The sequence below is a fragment of the Cynocephalus volans genome, chromosome 1, assembly GCF_027409185.1.
Source record: "Cynocephalus volans isolate mCynVol1 chromosome 1, mCynVol1.pri, whole genome shotgun sequence".
NCBI classification, from domain to species: Eukaryota; Metazoa; Chordata; class Mammalia; order Dermoptera; family Cynocephalidae; genus Cynocephalus; species Cynocephalus volans.
Window position 1 is genome coordinate 150,820,488 of NC_084460.1, and position 21,768 is coordinate 150,842,255.

The window sequence follows — 21,768 nt, forward strand, 5'->3', positions numbered from 1 at the left end:
GGAGAGAGATACAAAGTTAGTAGTAGAAATAAAATGTGCTATGGCAGTAAACTTAGAAATAAGTATGCAGATCAACATAACCTTCTAAAGAATAAAACAAAACATGGAATAAAATGTAGAATGACACAATGTCTGCATTATATCAATATGAAAGAGGGGAGCTGACATTACAAAAGAGACTATAAGTGCCCCACTAGCAGCTGCCTCAATAACAAGGCCCAACTCCATGATGATATTAAAAATGAGAAAACTCACATGCAACATAAGATGAAATAAAAGTAAATCAGCCTAGCTACCTCTGTCTTAGGGGAAGATTCAGAGAAGTCAAAAAGTTTTATGCCATAAGAAAAGGCTGAAATTACTAGGAAAGGAACCTAGGTTACATTTAGAAGTAGAAACTTCATTTTTTTAATTTGTATTTTATTTTTAAAAGATGACCAATAAGGGGATATTAACCTTGACTTGGTGTTATCAGCACCACGCTCTCCCAAGTGAGCTAACTGGCTATCCCTGTATAGGGATCTGAACCGGCGGCGTTGGTGTTATCAGCACCATACTCTCCCAAGTGAGCCACAGGCCGGCACTGAAACTTCATATTTTAAACCTGTTGTGTTTCATATAAATCAGTGTAAGTGATCAGGTAAATGTTCATAGATCAACTTGTCTAGCTCTCGTGGAAGAAAACTCTACAGGGTCCAGAGTAAATGAGTCCAAAATAGAACAAAGTAAGACTCCAAAATATAAGTAGCAGCCTAGAGCAGGGCTGGCAAACTACTGTCCATGGGCCAAATCTGGCCAGTTTTTGTGTAGCACACAAGATAAGAATGGTTAGCCATATTTAAATTATTAAAAAGATATCAAAATAATATTTCATGACAGGTGAAAATTACATGAAATTCAAATTACTGTCAATAAATAAGGTATTGGAACACAGTCACATCCATTTAGGTACATATTAACTATGACCACTTTCACACTACAATGGCGGAGTTGTACAGTGGCAACAAAGACCGTACGGGCTGAAAACCTAAAATTTATAATCTGGCCCTTTACAGACACATGATCTAGAGCCACACTGCTTGGGTTTGAATCTCAGCTCTGCCACTTACTTATAATCCTGGGCAAATTACCTGATATCTCAATGCTTCAGCTTATTTATTTATAAAATAGAAATTATAATAGTAGCCACCTCCTGAAATGCACTTGGAACAATCCCTGATATTTAGTGGTACATGTGTTTTCTGACAGTAACATAGTACTACTACTATTATTATTAACATTATCATCCAAGTTTCCTTCAACAATTCATAAGTAAACAAGATCTTCAGAGATTTGTTCTTATCAGCTATGTATGTGTCAATTTTGTTGAAATATAATATAAAGAGTAATCAATGTGTTATAAAAATTTCTGAAACATCTGATTAAATACATCAAAAAGTTTATTTCCAAAAATCTATTGTAAAATCATAGCATTTATCAGTTTTTAATGTTGAATATGCTAAATATGTTTCTATAATGTATGTTTAACATGTTCTATATGTTTTATTATGTTCTATATGTTAAGAGTCTATACATTACTCAATTTATAAATAATCTTAGTTCAAGTTATGGGTTACCTAGAGTTCATTTACCTAAATGGAAATAGTTACCAAAGAAAGAATTACCCAAACACAATGATTTACATAAAAACAAAAATAATTTATAGTGGGATAAATACATTATAAATGGTATGCCTTTTGAATTAAAAAAAATGCACCAGATATTATCATATTTATTTGTCTTTCATCAATCAGTACCCTATTAGCTATGCAAGCTTAACTACCTATAGTTGTATTAGAGTCCCTATTTATGAAACAAACTGTATTCACAACATAGAGTGTTTGGTAGTTATAACCTGAATTAGTATTCTTTTTTGGAATAGCTTATTGGTAATTTTCACAACGAAGTACAAAAATATAGATTTGTGCATTTATCTACCATAGGAAAATTCCACTAAATTATGATATTTAACTATACAAATACAAAAAATCCACTTACCAATTTAAGTTAAAGAAAATTAGGTATACTCTACATGAATCACACAATAGAATAAAATCGTATTACCCACACTTTATTTAAAACACTCAATTCTTAAGAACTTCTTCTACACGTATTAACTCTAAATCTTTACTATCTTACAGAAATTTCTACTTAGTGTTACTTACCATTAACAAAAAGCATTTACTAAGACATACTCAATGATTCCAATACACTTATTTTCAAAATATTTTCTTCAGTAACATGTCTTTACTGAGGAAGGAAGAGGTTCACAGTTTTCTTTATATAGCTATAGTAGTACACCTTATCTGTGGGGGATACATTCCAAGACCTCCCAGTAGGTGCCTGAAACCGTGGATAGTACTGAACCCAATTGCCATCAAAACATGTTTCTCTTCATGTCTTCCATCCACAAATTTAATGCCTTTCCCATCTTAACTAAGCATTTATTATGCACTGTGGCCATAACCTTTGCAATTTGAGGTGTGTGAGCAAACTGCATGGATTTCTCTTTGCTCACATTTCACAGATAGAATATTTGTTCTTACTATAGATCTTAGCAACCTCAGTGTATGATTTTTTATCTTATTAAGTTGAGAACTTTCAACTCTTCACTTAAAGGAAGTATGTTATGTCTTCTCTTTGGCATATGTGAACTGCCAGCATCACTACTCTTGTGCTTTATGGCCATTACTAAGTAAAACAAGGGTTACTTGAACACAAGCACTAGTAGATCTGATAACTGAGATGGATAGGCTACTCAGTGACTAATGGGTAGGTGGCAAATACATAGTGGATATATCATACAAAGGGATGATTTACATCCCAGTCTGGAAGGAACAGGATGGTGTGAAATTTTACCTTGCTACTCAGAACAGCATGCAATTTAAAACTTACAATTGTTTATTTCTGTAATTTTCCTCTTAATATTTTCAAACCATGGTTGACCATGGGTATCTGAAACTAACTATGAAAAGCAAAACCATGGATAAGAGAGGATTACCGTACTGACAAAAATAAAGAAACTGTACATTGTATGATAGACTATGTACCTTTAATAATTATCCCTCTGAAAACAATTAAAGTGCTAGAGAGACAGCTGGCTTTTGCCTTCACTAAAAGTTTAAATAGCTTACACCAGTACGTTCTTCCTACCTACCTTACCACATTTCTAGAGTGGAGGAAAACTGCCTGGCTGAACTTAAAGCTAAGTAGAAAAAGAGAAAAAAAAATGTACATTAAAAATCTTCTCATGTAGATTGTGACCTGAATTCATACTGCCTATGCATTCCAGAAATTCTCGAGCCCAAAATTTAGCTAATATTGGCCCTGAACTAGTAATATCCCCAAACACCTGGCAAAAATAAATGCAAATCCTTTCTGAAGAGCACACCTTTGATCCCAGCTTCAATTACCAAAGTAAATTTATTCCAAGAAAGTACAAATTTACAATGTATGTAAAAATAATGATAATAACAGTAGAAACCACAACATACAAAGAAACACAGAACCATAAGCAAAAAACAACAGAAGAATGTTAGTCAATAGAGACTTTATATATTAAAATTGGACATAAAATATAAAATATGAGTATAATGTAGTTTAAGAAATGAAGTACTGAAAATATAAAGAACAAGATAAACAAAACTATCAATTGCAGCCAAAAAACTTCTAGAAATAAAAAATAATAATAATTGAAATTAAAAGCCAATGGACAGATCTAAAGGCACAGTAGGTACAGCTGAAGAAAAAAATCAGTGCACTGAAAGATCTGAAAAAATTTACCAGAGTACAATACTGAAAGAAAAAGAAATGGAAAACACGAGAAAGAGTTAAGAGACACAGGGGTAGAGTGTGCAAGTCTAATCATAATTCCAAAAGGCAGAAAAAAAAAAAAAAAGAACAAAGCAAAGACAATAAATGGGCAAGAATTTTTCACAACTGATGAAAGATATGAATCCGCAATTCAAGAAAGCTCAGGAAATCCCAATAAAAATAAATAAAAATAAATCTACATCTAGCTAATCATAGTAAACTATAAAATACCAAAGAGCATTGTATAAACAATCAGAGGAAAACATAGATACTTTACAAAAAATGGGAAATTAAACTGGTAAGAAAGGTCTACGATGCAAATTAGTAAATATGTAGGCTAAAAATTTTGACAGCTTGAATCAGTAATCATCTCATCTGGACTTGAAAATAGAGCAAAAACAGATGGCATCAATAGCATGTATGTTGGAAGAGAAGGTTAGTGCTCTAGTGTCATCAGACTGGAGGAAGTTAAAGAGCAAATAAAGTATACACTACAATAAGTTAAAAGCTAAATTCCCTTTAACTAATTTATATGTGCATACTGTAAAAGTATGTTTAAGTTTTTCAGGAAATAGACAAGTTGATGATTACAAAGCTGAATATCTAGCAAAACCATGAAACAAAGGCAATGAAAAGGCAATTACATTTTGTAAAGCCTCTATAATTAAACCAACACTGTATTAGCACATGATCGGATAAATATAGCAAAACAAAATAGAAAATCCAAAAATAGACAAATTGCATGTGAAAATTTAATATATGACAGAAGCAGCATCTCAGTAGGACAATCAGTAGGGAAAAAATTGACTACTTCATATTGGATAGCCGAATGTTAAAAGACAAGATTGATTCACTCTAACTTCCAAAAATGGGGAAAAAATTCAAAATAAATCAAAACTTAAATATAAAAAAATTAAACAACACAAATATCAGAAAAAATTCCAATATAAACTAGTTATAGAGAAACCTTTTTAAGCTATAATATGAAATTCAGAAATAGGGTTTTATAAAATTTAAATACATTAAAAAAAATTTACATGGTTTAAAAAAGGCATTAGAAATGCCATAAGTAAAGCAAAAGATAAATGAAAAAACATACATTTGCAACTTATATCATAGTAAGGGCTTAATATCCTGAATACATAAAGAGCTTATGAAAATTAGAAAGAAAAAGTCTAGTTTATAGAAAATGGGATTGATATATAAGCAGGTAGCTCATGGAAAATGAAACAAAAACAGTCTTTAAGGATGCCTTAGTTTGTTTGTGCTGCTATAACAGAATACCTGAGACGAGGTAATTTATAATGAACAGAAATTTATTTGCCTCACAGTTCTGGTGACTGAGAAGTCTAAGGTCAAGGCACCAGTAGTTCTGTTGTCTGGTGAAACCATTCTCGTCTTCCAAGATGACACCTTGCATGATGTGTTCTCTGGAGGGGCAGGAGGCTGGATCCTCACATGGCAGATGGTGGAAGGGCCAAGAAGCTAAAGGTAGCCAAACTCACCCTTTTATAATGACATTAATCCCTAAACACCTCTCAAAGGTCCCACCTCTTAATACTGCTACAATGGCAATTAAATTTCAACAAGAGTTTTGGACGGCACACATACTCAAACCATAGCAAAGGATATGAAAAAAGACATTCAACTTTTTTCACCATAAGAAAAATACAAATTAAAATGACACTGAAGAGCAATGTATAAACAGAGAAAAAAATTACAGATTGTTTACAAAAAATGGGAAATTAAATTGGCAAGAGATGCCACTTCTCATTTAATTAGGTTAGTCAAAAAAAAAAAAAAGATTGGCAATATAAAATTGTGGTGAGGTCAGAGAAAAGTCTCCATTTTGTGAATGGGAATGCAAAATGGTACATTGAGAATATTTTGCAGAATTACAATCCATTTATCCTTTGACACAGATTTCAGTAACCTACCCCTAAAATCTACTAGTGAAAATACAAAAAGATATATGCAAAAGGACATTAATCATAGCACCATTTATAATAGGAAAAGGATGGAAACAACCCAAAAATATATCAGTAGAGGAGACAAGTTCATTAAAGTATGGTACATCTACACAACAGAATACTATGACTTGTAAAAATGAATTTGGAATAGTCTGTATCATTCAGAGTGATCTCTAAGATATAGTACTAAGCAATAAAAGCAGCCAAAAACATTCTGGTATGGGTATACATTTTATCTTGCCTTTTTATCCAACCACTTTCTGTCTTTTTAAGTAGGAACAGACTGTTTACTTTCAAGGTGATTTTTGATATACCGGGATTAAAACATACCATTTTAATTGTTTTCTATTTGTTCTATCTGTCCATTGTTATGTTTGACCTTTAAATCCACCTTCTCTTGTATTGATTAATTTATACCATTTTGTCTTCACTTTGGTTCAATACTATTTAAAATTCTAACTGACTATCTAGATGTTTTCAGTTTCTCTATGTCTTCACTAACACTCATTATTTATCTTTTTCATAATAACCATTCTAGTGGTTCTGTAGTGGTATCTCATTTTGGTTTTAATTTGCATTTCCTCAATGCTGTTGATGTTAATTAAGCATCTTTTCATGTGCTTATTTGCTATTGTATATCTTCTTGGTAAAATGTCTATTCAGTTTTTTTGCCCATTTTTAAATTGGATTATTTGCCTTCTTAGTGAGTTGTAAAAGTTCTTTATATATTATGGCTATAAATTCTTTATCAGATATGTGATTTGTAAATAATTTCTCCCACTCTATGACTTATATTTTCATTTTCTTTTTGGTATCTTCTGAAGTTTATTGCTGGTTTTAAGAAATTTGATTGCAATGTGCCTTGTATAGTTTTCTTCATGTTTCTTGATCTTAAGCTTCCTGGACTTTTGGGTTTATAGATTTTGTCAACTTTGGAAATTTTTTTCAAAAAATTTTTTTTAGAAATCATTTACTTGAAGGGAATAAACAGTTGTCCTATAGCTTATTGATGTCTCTGTTAAGTTTTCATTTGTGTGTGTGTGTTTTCATTTTAAATCATTTTTATTGCTGTATCTTTGTTTTCACTAATATTATTTTCTTCAGTGTCTAATCTGCTGTTAATCCCACACAATGTGTTTTTTTCATCTCAGACATTGTATTTTTTTATGTATACAAGTTTGATTAGGGTCTTGTATATTGTCTATTTCTTTACTTAACATGGTTAATCTTTACCTTGGGGTTTGATAAACTCTGGCCTATGGGCCAAAACATAAACTATTATCTACCAACCCAGTCTCCACCCTAAACACAATATAACAATTTAGGAATTTGAAGCCAATGGTACACTGAAGGTCATTGTAGCAACCACAAAACCCACATTCAGCTTAACTTTTGACTGGTTTTACTCAAATGCACCACAATAAAGACCTAGCAGAAGAAAAGAAATGCCTATATGTGGGCATGAACATTATTTACCTTGGTCTGTACTGTCTTATACCAGGAAATACAACTCTCACAGACCAAAAATTACAGGCACATGAAAATGGCAAGAAAAAACCCACTACTAAGAGATAAAGCAATCAGTAGGACCAGATTCTGATATAAGTGGAAAAGATGGACAACATGCTTGAACAGGTTGGGGATTTCAGCAGAGACAGAAACTTTAGGAAAGATTCAAATGGAAATGCTGGAAATAAGAAACACAGTAACAGATGAAAAATGGTTAATGCCTTTGATGGGTTCACTAGTGAACTCCATGCAGCTAAGGAAAGAATGAATGAACCTTGAATGTAGATTAATACAAATTACCCAAACTAAAAGGCAAAGAGAAAAGAAAACAGAACAGAGCCTCTGTAACCTTTGGGAAATTATAAAACTGTTTAACATATGTCCACTAAAATCTTAGGAGGAGAAGAAAAAATGAGTCAGAAGAAATACTTACAAAATAATAGCCATGAGTTTTCCAAAAGTAATGAAAGATATCAAACCACAGATCCAGAAACTCAGAGAACAAGAAGGAAATTTCAATCTCTCTCTCTCACACATATACACACCCACACCCACACATAAATGGACTTACATAACTAGTACCTAGATCACCCACATGTATAACATTCCAACACTGAAAGTAACCGAGAGAAAAACTGAAATGCAACCATAGAAAAAAAAGACATTATCTAAAGAAGAATAAAGATAAGAAATACAACAGACTTCTCTTCAGAAACTATGCAAGCTAGAACACAGTGAAGTGACATCTTTAAAGTGATAAAAAAAATCTTTTAACTCTCAATTTGGGAAAATGTTTAAATGAAGGAAAAATAAAGATGTTTTCAGTTAAGCAAAAAGTAAGATGATTTATACCTAGAAGACCTGTAATATGTTAAAGGAAGTTTTTTAAGCAGCATAAATGCTGGGCAGAAATTTGGATCTAACTAAAGAAATGAGGAGAGGTGAAAATGTTAAAAATTGAAGATAAATATCAAATTCAATTTCCTTACTTTTAACCACTGTAAAACATAACTGATGGTCTACAGCAGAAGTTGACAAAACATTTTTTTAAAGGGCCAGATATCTTAGAGTTGTGGACCCCAGGGGCTCACTGTTGTAACTACTCAACTCTGCTCTTGTAGCAAGAAAGCAGCAATAGACAGTATGTAAATTAATGGATATGGCTGTATTCCAGTAAAACTTTTACAAAAACTGGCAGCCATCCTATGGTCCATATTTTCTAAATGACAGGAATAAAGTGAAAATTGTAGTGAAGTATTGTTGGTTTATAACATATTTAAAATCAAATTAATTACAAAAATAGGACATAGGTTATTACATTTATACCACAGGTAGCATAATATTATTTTAGGGTGGACTGGGATTCTTAAAGATATACATTTGTAAACCCTAGGGTAACCACTAAAAACAGAGGAGGATATATTGAACCGAAGTGGAGACAAAATGGTATCATAAAATTACTCAGTCCTAAAGAAGGGAGACTTAAAGGTCAACCATAACATGAACACAAATGTTCACTGCCAAAAATTGTTAATAGTCCAAATAGCCATCAGTTGCTGAATGCAAAAACAAAATGTGATATATCCATACAATGGAATACTATTCAGCACAAAAAAGAAAGAGCTACCAAATATATGCTATAATATGGATGAACCTCAAAACATTATTCTAAGTGAAAGTAGTCATATAAGATTATTTTACATGACTACTTCACAAAGCTATTTTAAATTCTAAGTGAAAATACGTAAAAAGACTACATATTGTGTGATATTGTTTATATGAAATGTCTAGAAACAGCAACTCCATAGAGATAGAAATTAGATCAGTGGTTGCCTTGAGCTGCATAGGCACTGGAGATTGACTGCAAATGAGCATGAGGGAGAGCTTTTGGGGATGATGAAAATGTTGCAAAGCTACATTGTGGTGATGGTTGCACAATTCTGTAAATAATCTACAAAAAATCATTGAAAAAATCACTTACAATGGATGAATTTAACTATATGGAACTTATACTTTTTAATAAAACTGTAAATAAAAAAGATAACTAGTAATGAGTAAAGAGTGGAGAGGTATAGATAAAACAAGATTGACAATATATTGATAATTTTTGAAGTTGGCTGATGAGTAACGGTGGTTAATTATACCATTTCTTCTGGGTTAGTAAGAAATTGGTAAAAGGACACAGAAAATGATTACATTGTGTAATGCTGAATATACTAATTACCCTTATTTGAGCATCACATTTTGCACACAGGTATTTGTAGAGGATTCTTAAAGCAAATGTATGTACTTCACAGGGCCTGGTTTTCCAAAGCCTTACAGTTTCAAATACTGGCCTTGTGGAGGACTGGAAATTTTCCTCAGGCTATAAAGTCCCTGGTGTAAGATAAAGATTTGTGGCACAGCAAGGTTGCTGGCTCAAAGACAGACAAGTTACTGATTGAGATGTAAAGATATTGAGAAATTGCTGTAAGAAGGGAATGTTTGCTAAGATCAAGCTTTTGTTGATAGGACCACTTAATTGCCTTAATGGAATGTCATCTGACTTGTTTCACTGAAAGTTACCAGCCTATACTGTTAAACTATAATCCCACCTATGTTCTCTTCCTGTAATTTCCTGGTCTGGAGAATAAATGCAGGAAGAGAACCCCAATTCATGGTTATTTTCCCAAGGAAGGGACACCTCTTGCTTGAGGGTTCTGGGGAAGTTAACCACTTTGGGGCTTCTCACTGCTCAGAAGAGATGGGTTTTGAGTAATCCTCTGTGGCTTCACCACCCAGGGGAAGTGGGGTGACAAATCTGTGGAGGGCAAAGCAACACGTATTGATATTCAACATGGCAACCCACAAATACGTACAGTCAATTGTTTCTATAAAAAAATTTTTTTTTTAATTAATGGTGAAAATATTATCATAATAAAGTTTTTTAAAAAAACTATATTGATAAAGATGTGGGGAGACACCCTGCATTGCTGACAAGAATGAAAATTGGTTTAATGTCTACAGAGGAAATTTAGCAAAATCTACCAAAATGACAAACCCGATATTCATTAATCTAGCAATTCTACTCCAAGGATATAACTAGCATATATAAATATTCCTGTACATATTCCAAAGGCTACTCATACATGGTAATTCACTACAGGGTTGTTGATTACAGCAAAAGATTGGAAGAAAAACTAAAAACCAATTAGTAGGGAACCAGTTAAATTTTGATCGATGAGATTGAAATACTCTACAGCCATTTTAATGATGGAAGAAGCTCTTTCTATCCTGATGGGGAAAGATATCCATGTGAAAAAGGAGGTACAAAACACCATATGTAGTACACTAGCATTTGTTTAAAATGAGGAAAATGGAAATATGAATTTTTTTCTTATACAGGCATAAAATATCTCTTGAAGGAAACTCAAGAAAATTATACGGGTAGCTAATAGAAATGGAAACTAGGGGCCAGATAGATGTAAATGGTAGAGATAGCTCATTGTATACTCATCATACCTGTTAAATTCTGAATCATGAGCATGTATTACCTACTCAAAATTTAAATAAAAAGTGATAAAGAGAAAACCTTAAAAGCAGCCCACCAAAGGGGCACATTACATACAGGGAAACAGGTAAGAGTGACAGCAGACTTTTCATCAGAAAAAATGCAAGCCAGAATGCAGTGGATGGACATCTTTAAAGTACTGGAAGAAAAGAAAGTGTCAACCTAGAATTCAATAACCAGTGGAAATATCTTTTAAAAAACAAAGGTCTTTGTCAGTTATATAGAAGCCAACTGACTTCTGGTTAGGTTTGGCTAAGGACAGGAAATGGAGGAAAATTGGAAGTCAGGAGGAAGGGAGAAACAAGGGTCTTTTCTCCCTTGCCCTCAGTTTCGAGATCCTCTATAGCAGTACAGTTAACCTTCAAACAATGAGTTTGAACTGCACAGCTTCACTTACATGCAGGTTTTTTTTTCAATATTTCAATATATTGGAAAATTTGGTGTTAGGTATGTCATGTATTTATGACACATATTCATGAATACATGACATACCTAACCAAACAGTTAAGTAGCCTACCTAACTGTAGGTAATTAGTAGTTAAGTAGTTAAGTTTTGGGGGAGTCAAAAGTTACACACAGATTTTTGACTATGTGGGGGGGGTCTATGCCCCTAATCCCCATGTTGTTCAAGAGTCAACTGTAGTTATAACTCTTCAGAGATCCCCTCTTACACAGGTCAGTGCTTCTTCCTCTCATCAACCATCTCTTGTCTCGGCTCTTGTAATAATACTTCCTTCTTCCTTTGTCCTTCCATTTCTAGAGCTAACAGCAACTTGCTGCTAATGTCTCGGTTCACCATCCTCTTTCTGTTCTCTCAGGTACTCTAACATCTGAAAGTGGTTCTATGAATTATATTCTCTCTACTGAATTATTTAGCATGGTTTATATTTCCATAATTGGATCTTGACCGAAAAACATCATAGTCAAAAAGAAAATGAAAAAGAAAGCAAAAGTAAATTTATTGAAGATTACTCCTTATAGGACAAGAAGGAAATTGTTTCTTATCCCAATTCCAAAATTAAAAGGGAGATCCTTTTCAAGATATCATGGCTTAAGAAAACTATAGCCAATAGGCTTCAACCAATTAACTAAATATTAAAAAAATATAATTTGGCCCTTGATCCTGGGGAATTTCTTATAAAATTTCTGTATGAGAAACAATGAGCAAAATTTTGTCAATTTTAGGGCCAACCCATGGCTCACTCAGGAGAGTGCAGCGCTGGTAGCGCCGAGGCGGTGGGTTCAGATCCTGTATAGGGATGGCTGGTGCGCTCACTGGCTGGGCATGGTGCAGACCACACCATGCCAAGGGTTGCGATACCCTTACCGGTCAGAAAAAAAAAAAAAAAAAAATTGTCAATTTTACTATTACAGAAGCATTTCATATGTGGGGTTTTTTTTGTTTGTTTTTTCACTTTTTCTTCATTCCATGGTGAAAGCTAGCAGTATAATGTTGTGGTCTAGGTCTATGAAACAAAGTATTAGTGGAAAGGAAGTAAAAGTTAAAAGGTTCAGATCTGCGGCTTTTCAGTGATCTGATTTAGCACAACATTAAGCCAGTCAAATATCAGTAAAATTCAAACATGTATTTACATCTTTGATAATGACTATATACACTTTTTCTGAAGAATAATTGATCTTCCTAACAGCACTAACTTGTAGTCCACTGCTTTTTCATTCTAATTTTTGTATATACACACTGACCAAGAGAATTATCAAGCTTTCCTTTCTTGAGTTATATTAAGAAAGCTATAAATACCATTTTTCAAAACTTACACATATACATCCTTCTAGATTCTGATATATACTAATGTGGGTGGGGATAGGGCATCTCAGCACCTGATCACCTTCCATACCTACCAACACAGATATATCAGCTGGTAATCCCTCAATCTCTTTGCTCATGAAATGACTACAGTCTCAACCACTTCTCTCCAAAATTAACAAAAGGAGAAATAATCACCAAAATTACAGGAAAAAAAAAAAAGTGCTAGTCACAGCTAGCAACAAATGAAATAATGAGCTTCTTACCATGGCCAATAAAAACAAAAGTACACAGGTTTGTCTAACATTGACTTTAGCTACAACAACTCCTGGAAACAAATATTCTAATGTAATGATAAAGAGCAAAACAATGTTGATAGAATTTAGTAAGGAAATAAAATTAAGACCATAATTACCTCAAAAAAGAGGAACATTTCTTTCTAAGAGAGGGAGCACAAATAAATAGAAGGCTGGACAGCCTAGATTCCTCTCTAAAATAAGTGAGGTCAGCTGCCACAAATAAATAGTAAAGAAATGGATGCAAAAGTGGAAAAGGTGTTGAATAAGTGTTGGTCAATATAATTAAAGAGATGGCTGGTCAGTTAGCTCATTTGGTTAAAGCGTGGTGCTGATAACACCAAGGTCAAGGGTTTGGATCCTCATATCAGTCAGCTGCCAAAAAAATAAAAATTTTTTAAAAAGAGTCAAGAAGCAAGAGAGTTCTATACATTGCAGGGAAAGGATATACTGATTGGAGCCTATAATACACACACCTTTTGTGAGGCCTGGCCCGCCCTCCAAAAAAAAACAAATGTACATTTGTAATTAGCCTTTCTTCCTTTGATTTCCAGGCTGTTTCCTAAATTAGATGAAGCCCAGACCTAAGTTATAAATGAAACCAAATAAAACTTAGTTGTAATATGGTACAGATTGAAGTTAGACACAAATGGTATGTATGAAATATAGTACAAATTACCAATATAAGCAGAAGGATCAGTGATCTATCACTACAAGTGTGGCCTAGCCCAAGAATGTCTACCCACTCTAAACAGGCTGATTATATCCACTTAGCTCCATGAAAAAGAAGACCAAGTTGCTCCTACGCAACTTGGCTTATTAGGACATGCACTTTTTAGTCTTTGCCATGGCACATACTAAATGCCATTTAGCTGAAATAGTTCCCTCCTCCAATGATCGTTGTGGATCTAATGGCCATCAGGCAAATACCTACTGTCCCATCACTGAACTCTGCTTGGAAAGCTCAAATCTATGAACATTTACTTTCCATTGGACAAAAGGAGGCTGTGAAGGCAGCATTAAAATTTGCTTTTATTTTACATGAAACCTATGTTCTCTGTGTGAAGGTCTACTCAGTTTCAAGGTGTTTGGCTTTGTTCTACCTATGAAACTTAGAAATCTGTATTTAACAAATCTAAAGCAAGAGAATAGGAAAAAGACCTATCAGAACTTAATTAACTCAGATTTGCGAAAGTCCTCCAACTTCTCAGGACTCATTTTTCCTTATAAAGAGGAATGAATCTGAGGTTCATATTGATACAAATAAATACATATATACATATGGCAAACTCTTCATTTCTTTAGAAAATAAGAGGACAGTCATCCCAAGAAAAATGGGACAAAATTATAATGAGTCATTTTAAGAAAATTCTCTACATTACTCTTCATTTCTGTAACATTTAAAAAAACACTCAGGTATGAATAAAAACAGAATCCACTTTCCTTCCCTTTAAAGAGCACCTTAGCAAATCTATAGTTTTTATAATCTCCCAGGCTAAAGAAGGCAGATCTTCACATATGTATAATTACAAAGTGGATATAGGCTTTTATGAAGGTGGATATGTATACCAGACAACACTGTCAGAGAATGTAGTAACTTAGATGTTTTATATATAACAAATATTTTATATGTATATATTATATATACATACTTATATAAGATAGAATATCTTTTTAATGAAATCCATTAATATCCTGACTTCTTGTCCAGGTGCCTTGAACATTCTATTTGCTATCCCTGAGAGGCTCTTCTGCTCCTTCATCTAAGTTATTCTTTTCATTTCTTCAGAGCTCAGCAAGAAGTAGTTCACTCAGCAAATATTCCCTGACCCCCAGACCAGGTCAAGTCCCCTGCTATGCTCTCTCACTGCACACTGTAATTCTCTCATAATTGCAATTACATAATAGTGTAACTGCTTGTTTAATATCTCTTACTTCTGTAAGGTCTTTGAGATCAAGGACTTATGTATCTTAGTTTGTATTTAATCCCTAGAACCAAGCACAAAGCTTTACAGAATAAATGAACCAATAATTATGAAATAATTGCTAGAAGAATTTTCTGGCTAAATGTTTATTTAAATAAAATAAGATACTATTACAGAAACTTACTATTCCTTTAAAAGAATCACTGTGTTAATTCACCATTTTTCTTCTGGTAAGGAAAATACAATAAACTTTTGTTAAGGTACATGCAAATAGTGCAGAAAGTTTTCCTTTAAAGAAACACTACTATTTAATAAGTCATCAAGATAATTTATTTCATTTGGCTAGCATTGTCCACTTAGATAAGATTTGATTCTGCTTAACACATTTTTTAAATGAGCAATAGAAAAGAGCTAGCAAGTTCAACTGGATGAGGAACGATTAAAAAAAAAAACGCTAGCAAGCAATGAAACACAAGTCAGCAAATAATGTTTTAAACAAAAGTACTTTTGAAAGCTTTAAAAGCATTTTCACATAACAGCACTAACATTAACAAAGATTATATAGATGAAAGGGGGGGGCGGGATCCCAAAGGCACTAAAACAAGAATAGTTCTTGCTTGCAAATAATTTATTTCTTTTAACAATTGTTAATCAGTAGCGAACAGCTGAAACTATTTTGGTAGCCTGCAAAACATAAAAATATTCTTTGTAGTGGACATCTATTATTTTTGTATACCTAGCCAGCTCTCTTTCACACTACTGTAGGGAATTGCTTCTCTCTCCAGCATTTCTATGGTTTTGATGAGGCTCCCAATATAGTATTCTTTCTTCAGAGTCGTGGGGTGGGCTTGTCATTAGAATGAGCCCAAAATCTTGCCACATTCTCAACACAGTGATTAGTCCAAGTGGTGGACACATAATCCAGGCTGGGCCACAGTACTTCCCAAGATAATTTTGGGATTAGAAATGGGGGGAGGGGATTTCTTTCCCCTTAGTTAATAAACCAAGATTAATCCTAGAATTGTTAGCAGCCCTGAGAGAATGAAGCCCAAACAGGAAAGATGGAAAGAGAGAACAGTTCTAGATGATATTTTTTTCTATGGATTCATAAAATCCTGAAACAAAACCAGTTCCATTTCTTGCTTTTCCATGGTTATTTAGTTATCTAAAAAATTACTCCCTGCCTTTTGTTTTGTTTTGTTTAAGTCAGTTTGATTATGGTTTGTCAGTTATACAGTTATAATCAGAAAGTCTTAATACATTCCTATATTCCTTTGGACATCATGAAATAAATATTAGAAAATATATGGTTTTAAAAAAAAAATTGCCCCTCTCTAAATTATGTTATATTCTAAACTATCCTTCCCTCCTATGATTTTAAATATACACAAATCAATTTTTAAAGAAGCACAATGTACATACACTCATTTAAGTTTCTCTTTGGTTTTGTTTTACATTCTTGATTATTTCTTCAACTTTACATCTTCTAAACCTTCCTACAAAACTTTAAATTTTAAGCATCATATTCTCTTAATTTCAAACTCATTTTTGGTATCTCATTATTCCTTTTTAACACAGCATGAAATTAATGTTTTACGTTAGACATATCTTCTCAAAACTCTCCGAAAATGCTAATTACAGATTTTACGTTTGATTTTTAATTTTTCTGTTTTCAACATTAACACTTCTTTCAGAACTTTTTTTTCTGTTATTTTTCTTGGATTTTTTTCATGTTGAAGGCATTCTTCAAATGTCTGGTGATTCTTGGATATCCATTAATATTTAAAAATAAAGCCTTAAGTAGGTGATTGGGAGCCCTGTGAGCTTGTCTGTAGTTTGCTAGTTTTTCTTTAGGGTAATTAAGTGATTAGCTAGCTGTCTCTATGAGGAATCCTTAAATGCCAGAATACAAAAGTCATTGCTCCAGGGTCATTTAATTTCTTTAGAGGAAAAAAAGTAGTGTAGTAACACTGTTTCCCCACCTCACCCTGGCCCTAAAACCTGGTGATTGGCTTGAACAGGAAAACTGCAATTAACGCTTTTATCTACATAATCCCAAAATATCTCATTCCCTACTCTATTCCATACCTTGCACGTTCAAATTCTACACCTCTCAGTGGGAGCTGGTGGGATGCAAGGCAGACAGGAGGCTTCCTCCTATCTTATAAGACAACAGATAATTTTGTTTTAAGTGCTACCCAGGTTTTAAAAAAATGTTTTACAAATAATCAAGTATATACATACATAAAAATAAATAAGAATTTCATTAAAATAATACTTATCCTAAGAGATGTACTCTGATATTTTTATTGCATTTTGTGATGATGATATAAATAATTTCACAACCTACTGTTGTGGTGTCTGCAATTTGAGGTAAGAATAAATAATAAGTTTTCTGTTACCCAGAAAACTGTGGAACTCTTTCATTCACTGAAAACCTTCCTCTATTTTCTTTTCACTGTATTTCTCTCTTTTACTTCTTTACTATAATATTGTGGGCTTCTAGGAGGACGAAAAGGATAAGCACAAGCACTCAGTTTGTAGTCTTTAATTCGAAGTTCTCTACAGGCGATTTTAAAAACTAGGAGTTTCCTAACCTCTTTCTGGACTGATTTAAGGTTTCTCTGCTAACTGTTATGGCCTCATGTGCTATATCCTGGGACTTACCATTAGAGTTTGCCAAGGCAATCTGGAGAACTAAAAGGAAAGTAAAGTGCTTGTAGTGACCATAAGAATCTGTATGTCACAATTCCATGTAACTCTAAAACTAAGTAAAACCACGTTTAAATGTTCAAAATTAAACCTAGGTAATTAAGTGAAGAAATGAAATTTTCTTTTTGAGAAAAGAATTTAGGAAAGGTTTCTTCCTCAAAAGAAATAATCAAAAGCCAATTCTCAAATATATCAAGAAAAATAATGCATTTATAAGAAGTAAAGAGTACTTACACAGCAAGGCTACTCAAAACATATTGTACGTGCTCACATTCATCTGGGAATGATGCACTGGCTGATGTAAAACAACAAAGTGCAGTCTGAAGAACCTGAAGCTGTGGCAAAGGGACCTGCCATCTTCCAGCATAATCTTCAACCACCTGATAGGGAAGCAATCCAAACATTACTATAGAAAATGTTCTCAATATCTCAAGTTTAAAATTTGGATAAAACTTACTAGATAAAACATCAGTTCAGCATGAACACAGATGACTTGATGGGAGGGAACAACTCTGTAATGTTTGTTTCTATGGTATGTATCTGAAAATAAAATCAATTATCTTTGCAAATGTGGAAAAGAAATGTAATATATGAAATATTGTACTATTCAACTGCAAAATGTTTACCAAACTCTGTAACAAATGTACTTCACCTCCCTTATTCAACTTTTGTCAAAATATGAATTATTAAATATTAAAATAACTAGACAGTAGAATACAGTAATGAAGAAAATTAGAAATGACCATGCATTATTATTATCATTATTACTTATAAGGCTCTCAGCATTCTGGCAACAAATGAGTATTAAGATATAATAGTATAACGCTCTGATTATGAATATTTAACCTGTACCATATTACAGGAGGAGTCCAGAATATAGTCAGTCAATTGCTTTAAAAATGCTATTTCTGTTCTCTCATATGCAAGACTGCTGTATTAAAACAATGCATTATATTAACAAAACCCATAGTATAAAACTGTATGTCCAAATTCGGCCTGCCACCTATTTTTGTACAACCATGACCTAAGAATGGATTTTACATTTTTTAATGGTTGAGAAAATATCATTTTGTAGTATGGGAAAATTATATAAAATTCTAATTTCAATGTCTATAAATAGAGTTTTATTGGAACATAGCCAGGTTCATCCATTTATGTATTGTCTATGGCTGCTTTCCTGCTATAACAACTGAGTTCAGCAGTTGTGACAGAAACCATATGGCTCACAAAGCATAAAATATTTAATACCTGCCCCTTTACAGAAAAAGTCTGCTGACTCCTGATATTGAAGCTGAGAAAACTAGAGTAAAATACAAAAGCCAAGAACACTCACAGCCCAAAGGACTTTTCACACTAATCACTTCCTGTTTGGGGACAATTATACAGGGTCGCTCTCATTTCTACAGTCTTTCAAAAGGAAGCCCTGACTACCTTCATTTTTTCACAGATATTTATAGGAAACACCCTTGAAAAATAGAGATGATGTTTCCCTTCAGAGCAGTGAGCCTACATCAGCCTTGTGGCATGAGGGGCACAGGGAATCATTGTAAACATGAAGTTAATGCTGCTTGCTGTGCCATGACTAATCAAGTCCTTTATCTCTCACCCAGGAGTTTCATGTCTTCTGCCAGCATCCATGAAAATGTGGCAGGCAAACTTGGATAAAATCTCAGACTCTTCACAGTTCTTGACAATTCCAAATGGTAATACCAGGTACCTAGTATATCTCTCCAGTGTTTTTGGGAATGTATACAGATAAAAAAGAAAGCTAAAGGAGATTATCCCTTATATCTCTTCTAGATCTTACAGTTCTTACTAACTTAAAAGTAAAAACTACAGCTAACTCTGCTGGCCCCAAGAAGGAGAGACCTTTCCAAACCACCACAGGCCAAAAAAGGAAGAATGTTAGACAAACAGTGGTCTCTGGCTCTAAGTTTTCTCTTCACTGGAGTCTCTCACCATTTTTTTTTTTTTTTCTTTTGCCTCTTTTTGGCCATCACACCACTCTGGTGCCACATAAAAAGTAGGTATCTTACAGACTCACATTTTCCTGATCCCATTCCCAAATAGTTTGTCCTAATCCATGTCTACTTATAATTTTATTCACTTCCTATTTATGGTTTGATTTATCTCCTTGGAAGAGAAGCTTTCTACCTTTCCATGTTCTGTTCTCATTATAGCTTCCCTCATTCACCAAGATTCAGCCACTGTTAGCTTGCCTGGTCTAGATGAGCCCACACTAGCACAATAAAAGTTTTTGTGGGCAATACTTCCAATAGGTTTCAAGGGACATAAATAGAATGAACTAAAATACATACACACTGTTTAATATCATACCGGATACTAACACTATTTTCTTTGAAATATTTTCCCTAGAAAAAATAAAAAAATTATATTACATAGCCTTGTTACTTGGAAATTTTTCTCCCATTCTGTGAATGCTGTCTTGAGAGCCGATGCTATGGACATCATAATCTGACCATGCTCTATCAGGCCATAGTGCAGTAAACAACACATCTTCCTTTTTTTTTTTTTTTTTTTTTGTATTCTAGTAGGTCACAGTCTTAACATAATGGTAGCTAGGATAATGCTGAAGTTGCTGCAAACAAGAACAGTATTTAACTGGATCTCAAAAATCAACTTTTACTGCAGTTATAAATTTTTAAAGAAAATGGTCTAAGAAACAGAGGATCAAGGTCAGCAATCCTTTAGGGATTGGTAGAAACCTTTTTCTCATTTGAAAGGCATAATAAACACTTTACTGAGTATTTACAGAGACTATGAATACTGCTGAAAGAAGCTATGGCAAAAGAGGCATGCCACTATATTAGGGGAATTGAAGAAAAGGGTAAAGTAGTACTGCCAGAGAAAGATATTGGAACATTCTAATGATCCTGTAGCTTTTTTTCAGCACTTGCATTCACAGGAGTCTACACCCTGCTCTAAAAAGGATATAGGGTATACTATATAGTGTCACTGTAATTTACCAAGGTAAATTAATGTGAGAATGAGCACAGACTCATTCTCTGTCAAAACTGCCAAAATGTAGACTTAACATAAACCTATTAAGTTAAAATACATTAATTTTATTTAGGGACATTAAAATACATCATCCAAATCGTTAAGGACTAAATTGTGTCCTCCTAAAATTCATATGTTGAAGCCCTAATCCCTAATGTGACTGTATTTGGAGATACGGCTTTTTTAGGAGATAATTAAGGTTAAATGAGGTCTTAAGGGTGGGATCCTATTATGATAAGATTAATGACCTTATAAGAAGAGATCTTTGTCTCTCTCTTTCCATGCACGCACCAAGAAAAGGCCATGTGAGCACACAGCAAGAAGGCAGCTATCCGCAAACCAGGAAGAGAGCCCTTACCAGAACCTGATCATGTTGGCACCATGATCTGGAACTTCTAGCCTCCAGGACTGTGAGAAAATAAATTTCTGTTGTTTAAGCTACCCATTCTGTGGTATTTTGTTATGGTCAGCCTAAACTAATACACAAACATAAAAAAATTTTAAAAAGGGGGCAGTTTAGGAACCCAAAAAATCACATAAAGTGATCAACTAAAATGTGGTTATCTGTTTCTTAACTGAGCTCTCCTTTTTTCTTATATAAAAATGAAGAATACCAAACATTAGTTTGTCACTGAGCAAACAATGATATTAATATTTAAACCCAGGTAATAATTAATGCACTAGATCATTAACATAGTATCAAGCATGACTTTATTTCTATCAGTTGGCTATTCACATCCCTGTCGTTCTCGTCCCTGAAATCTCCCACTGTCATCAACTTTCATTATTTCAGATACTTCATAGTTCACAGGTATCAGTCAAGCTGTTCACTAATATTACTTTCATCACTTGCTTACAGTGAATCCAGCCACTTTTTAAATCTGGTTAACAAACCAGAAGATATATCACAATTACCCTGCATTCTAAGAGCTTCAAAGAATGGTTGTAATATATGCCTGTATTAATTTGTTGAACACAGATGGATACAATCTATTCACTGATAAGTTTGCTAATTTTCTAAACATGTAAAATAAACATTTTAATAAACACTAGGTTAATCTTTTCCCTACCCCTTTCAGTATGATTATGTTATTAATTTTAATGCAGTTAATATACATACAAATATTTCCTAGCTCTGTCCACTGAGAAGACCTAGAAGCAATGACTC

The 21,768-nt window shown here is 33.5% G+C and overlaps 1 protein-coding gene across 3 annotated transcripts in view; it reads right to left on the bottom strand.

The window, feature by feature from the left end:
- The window catches only part of ZNF654 (zinc finger protein 654), a 78,641-nt gene that overhangs the window by 32,489 nt on the left and 24,384 nt on the right, over positions 1-21,768 (bottom strand). For 2 of the 3 annotated variants that reach the window (XM_063097559.1, XM_063097552.1), the window contains exon 2: positions 17,814-17,959. The exons of the other annotated variant lie outside the window; for it this stretch is intronic. In XM_063097559.1, the coding sequence (XP_062953629.1) occupies positions 17,814-17,959 (146 nt within the window). The remainder of the gene's footprint in view (positions 1-17,813; positions 17,960-21,768) is intronic. 3 annotated transcript variants of the gene reach the window in all.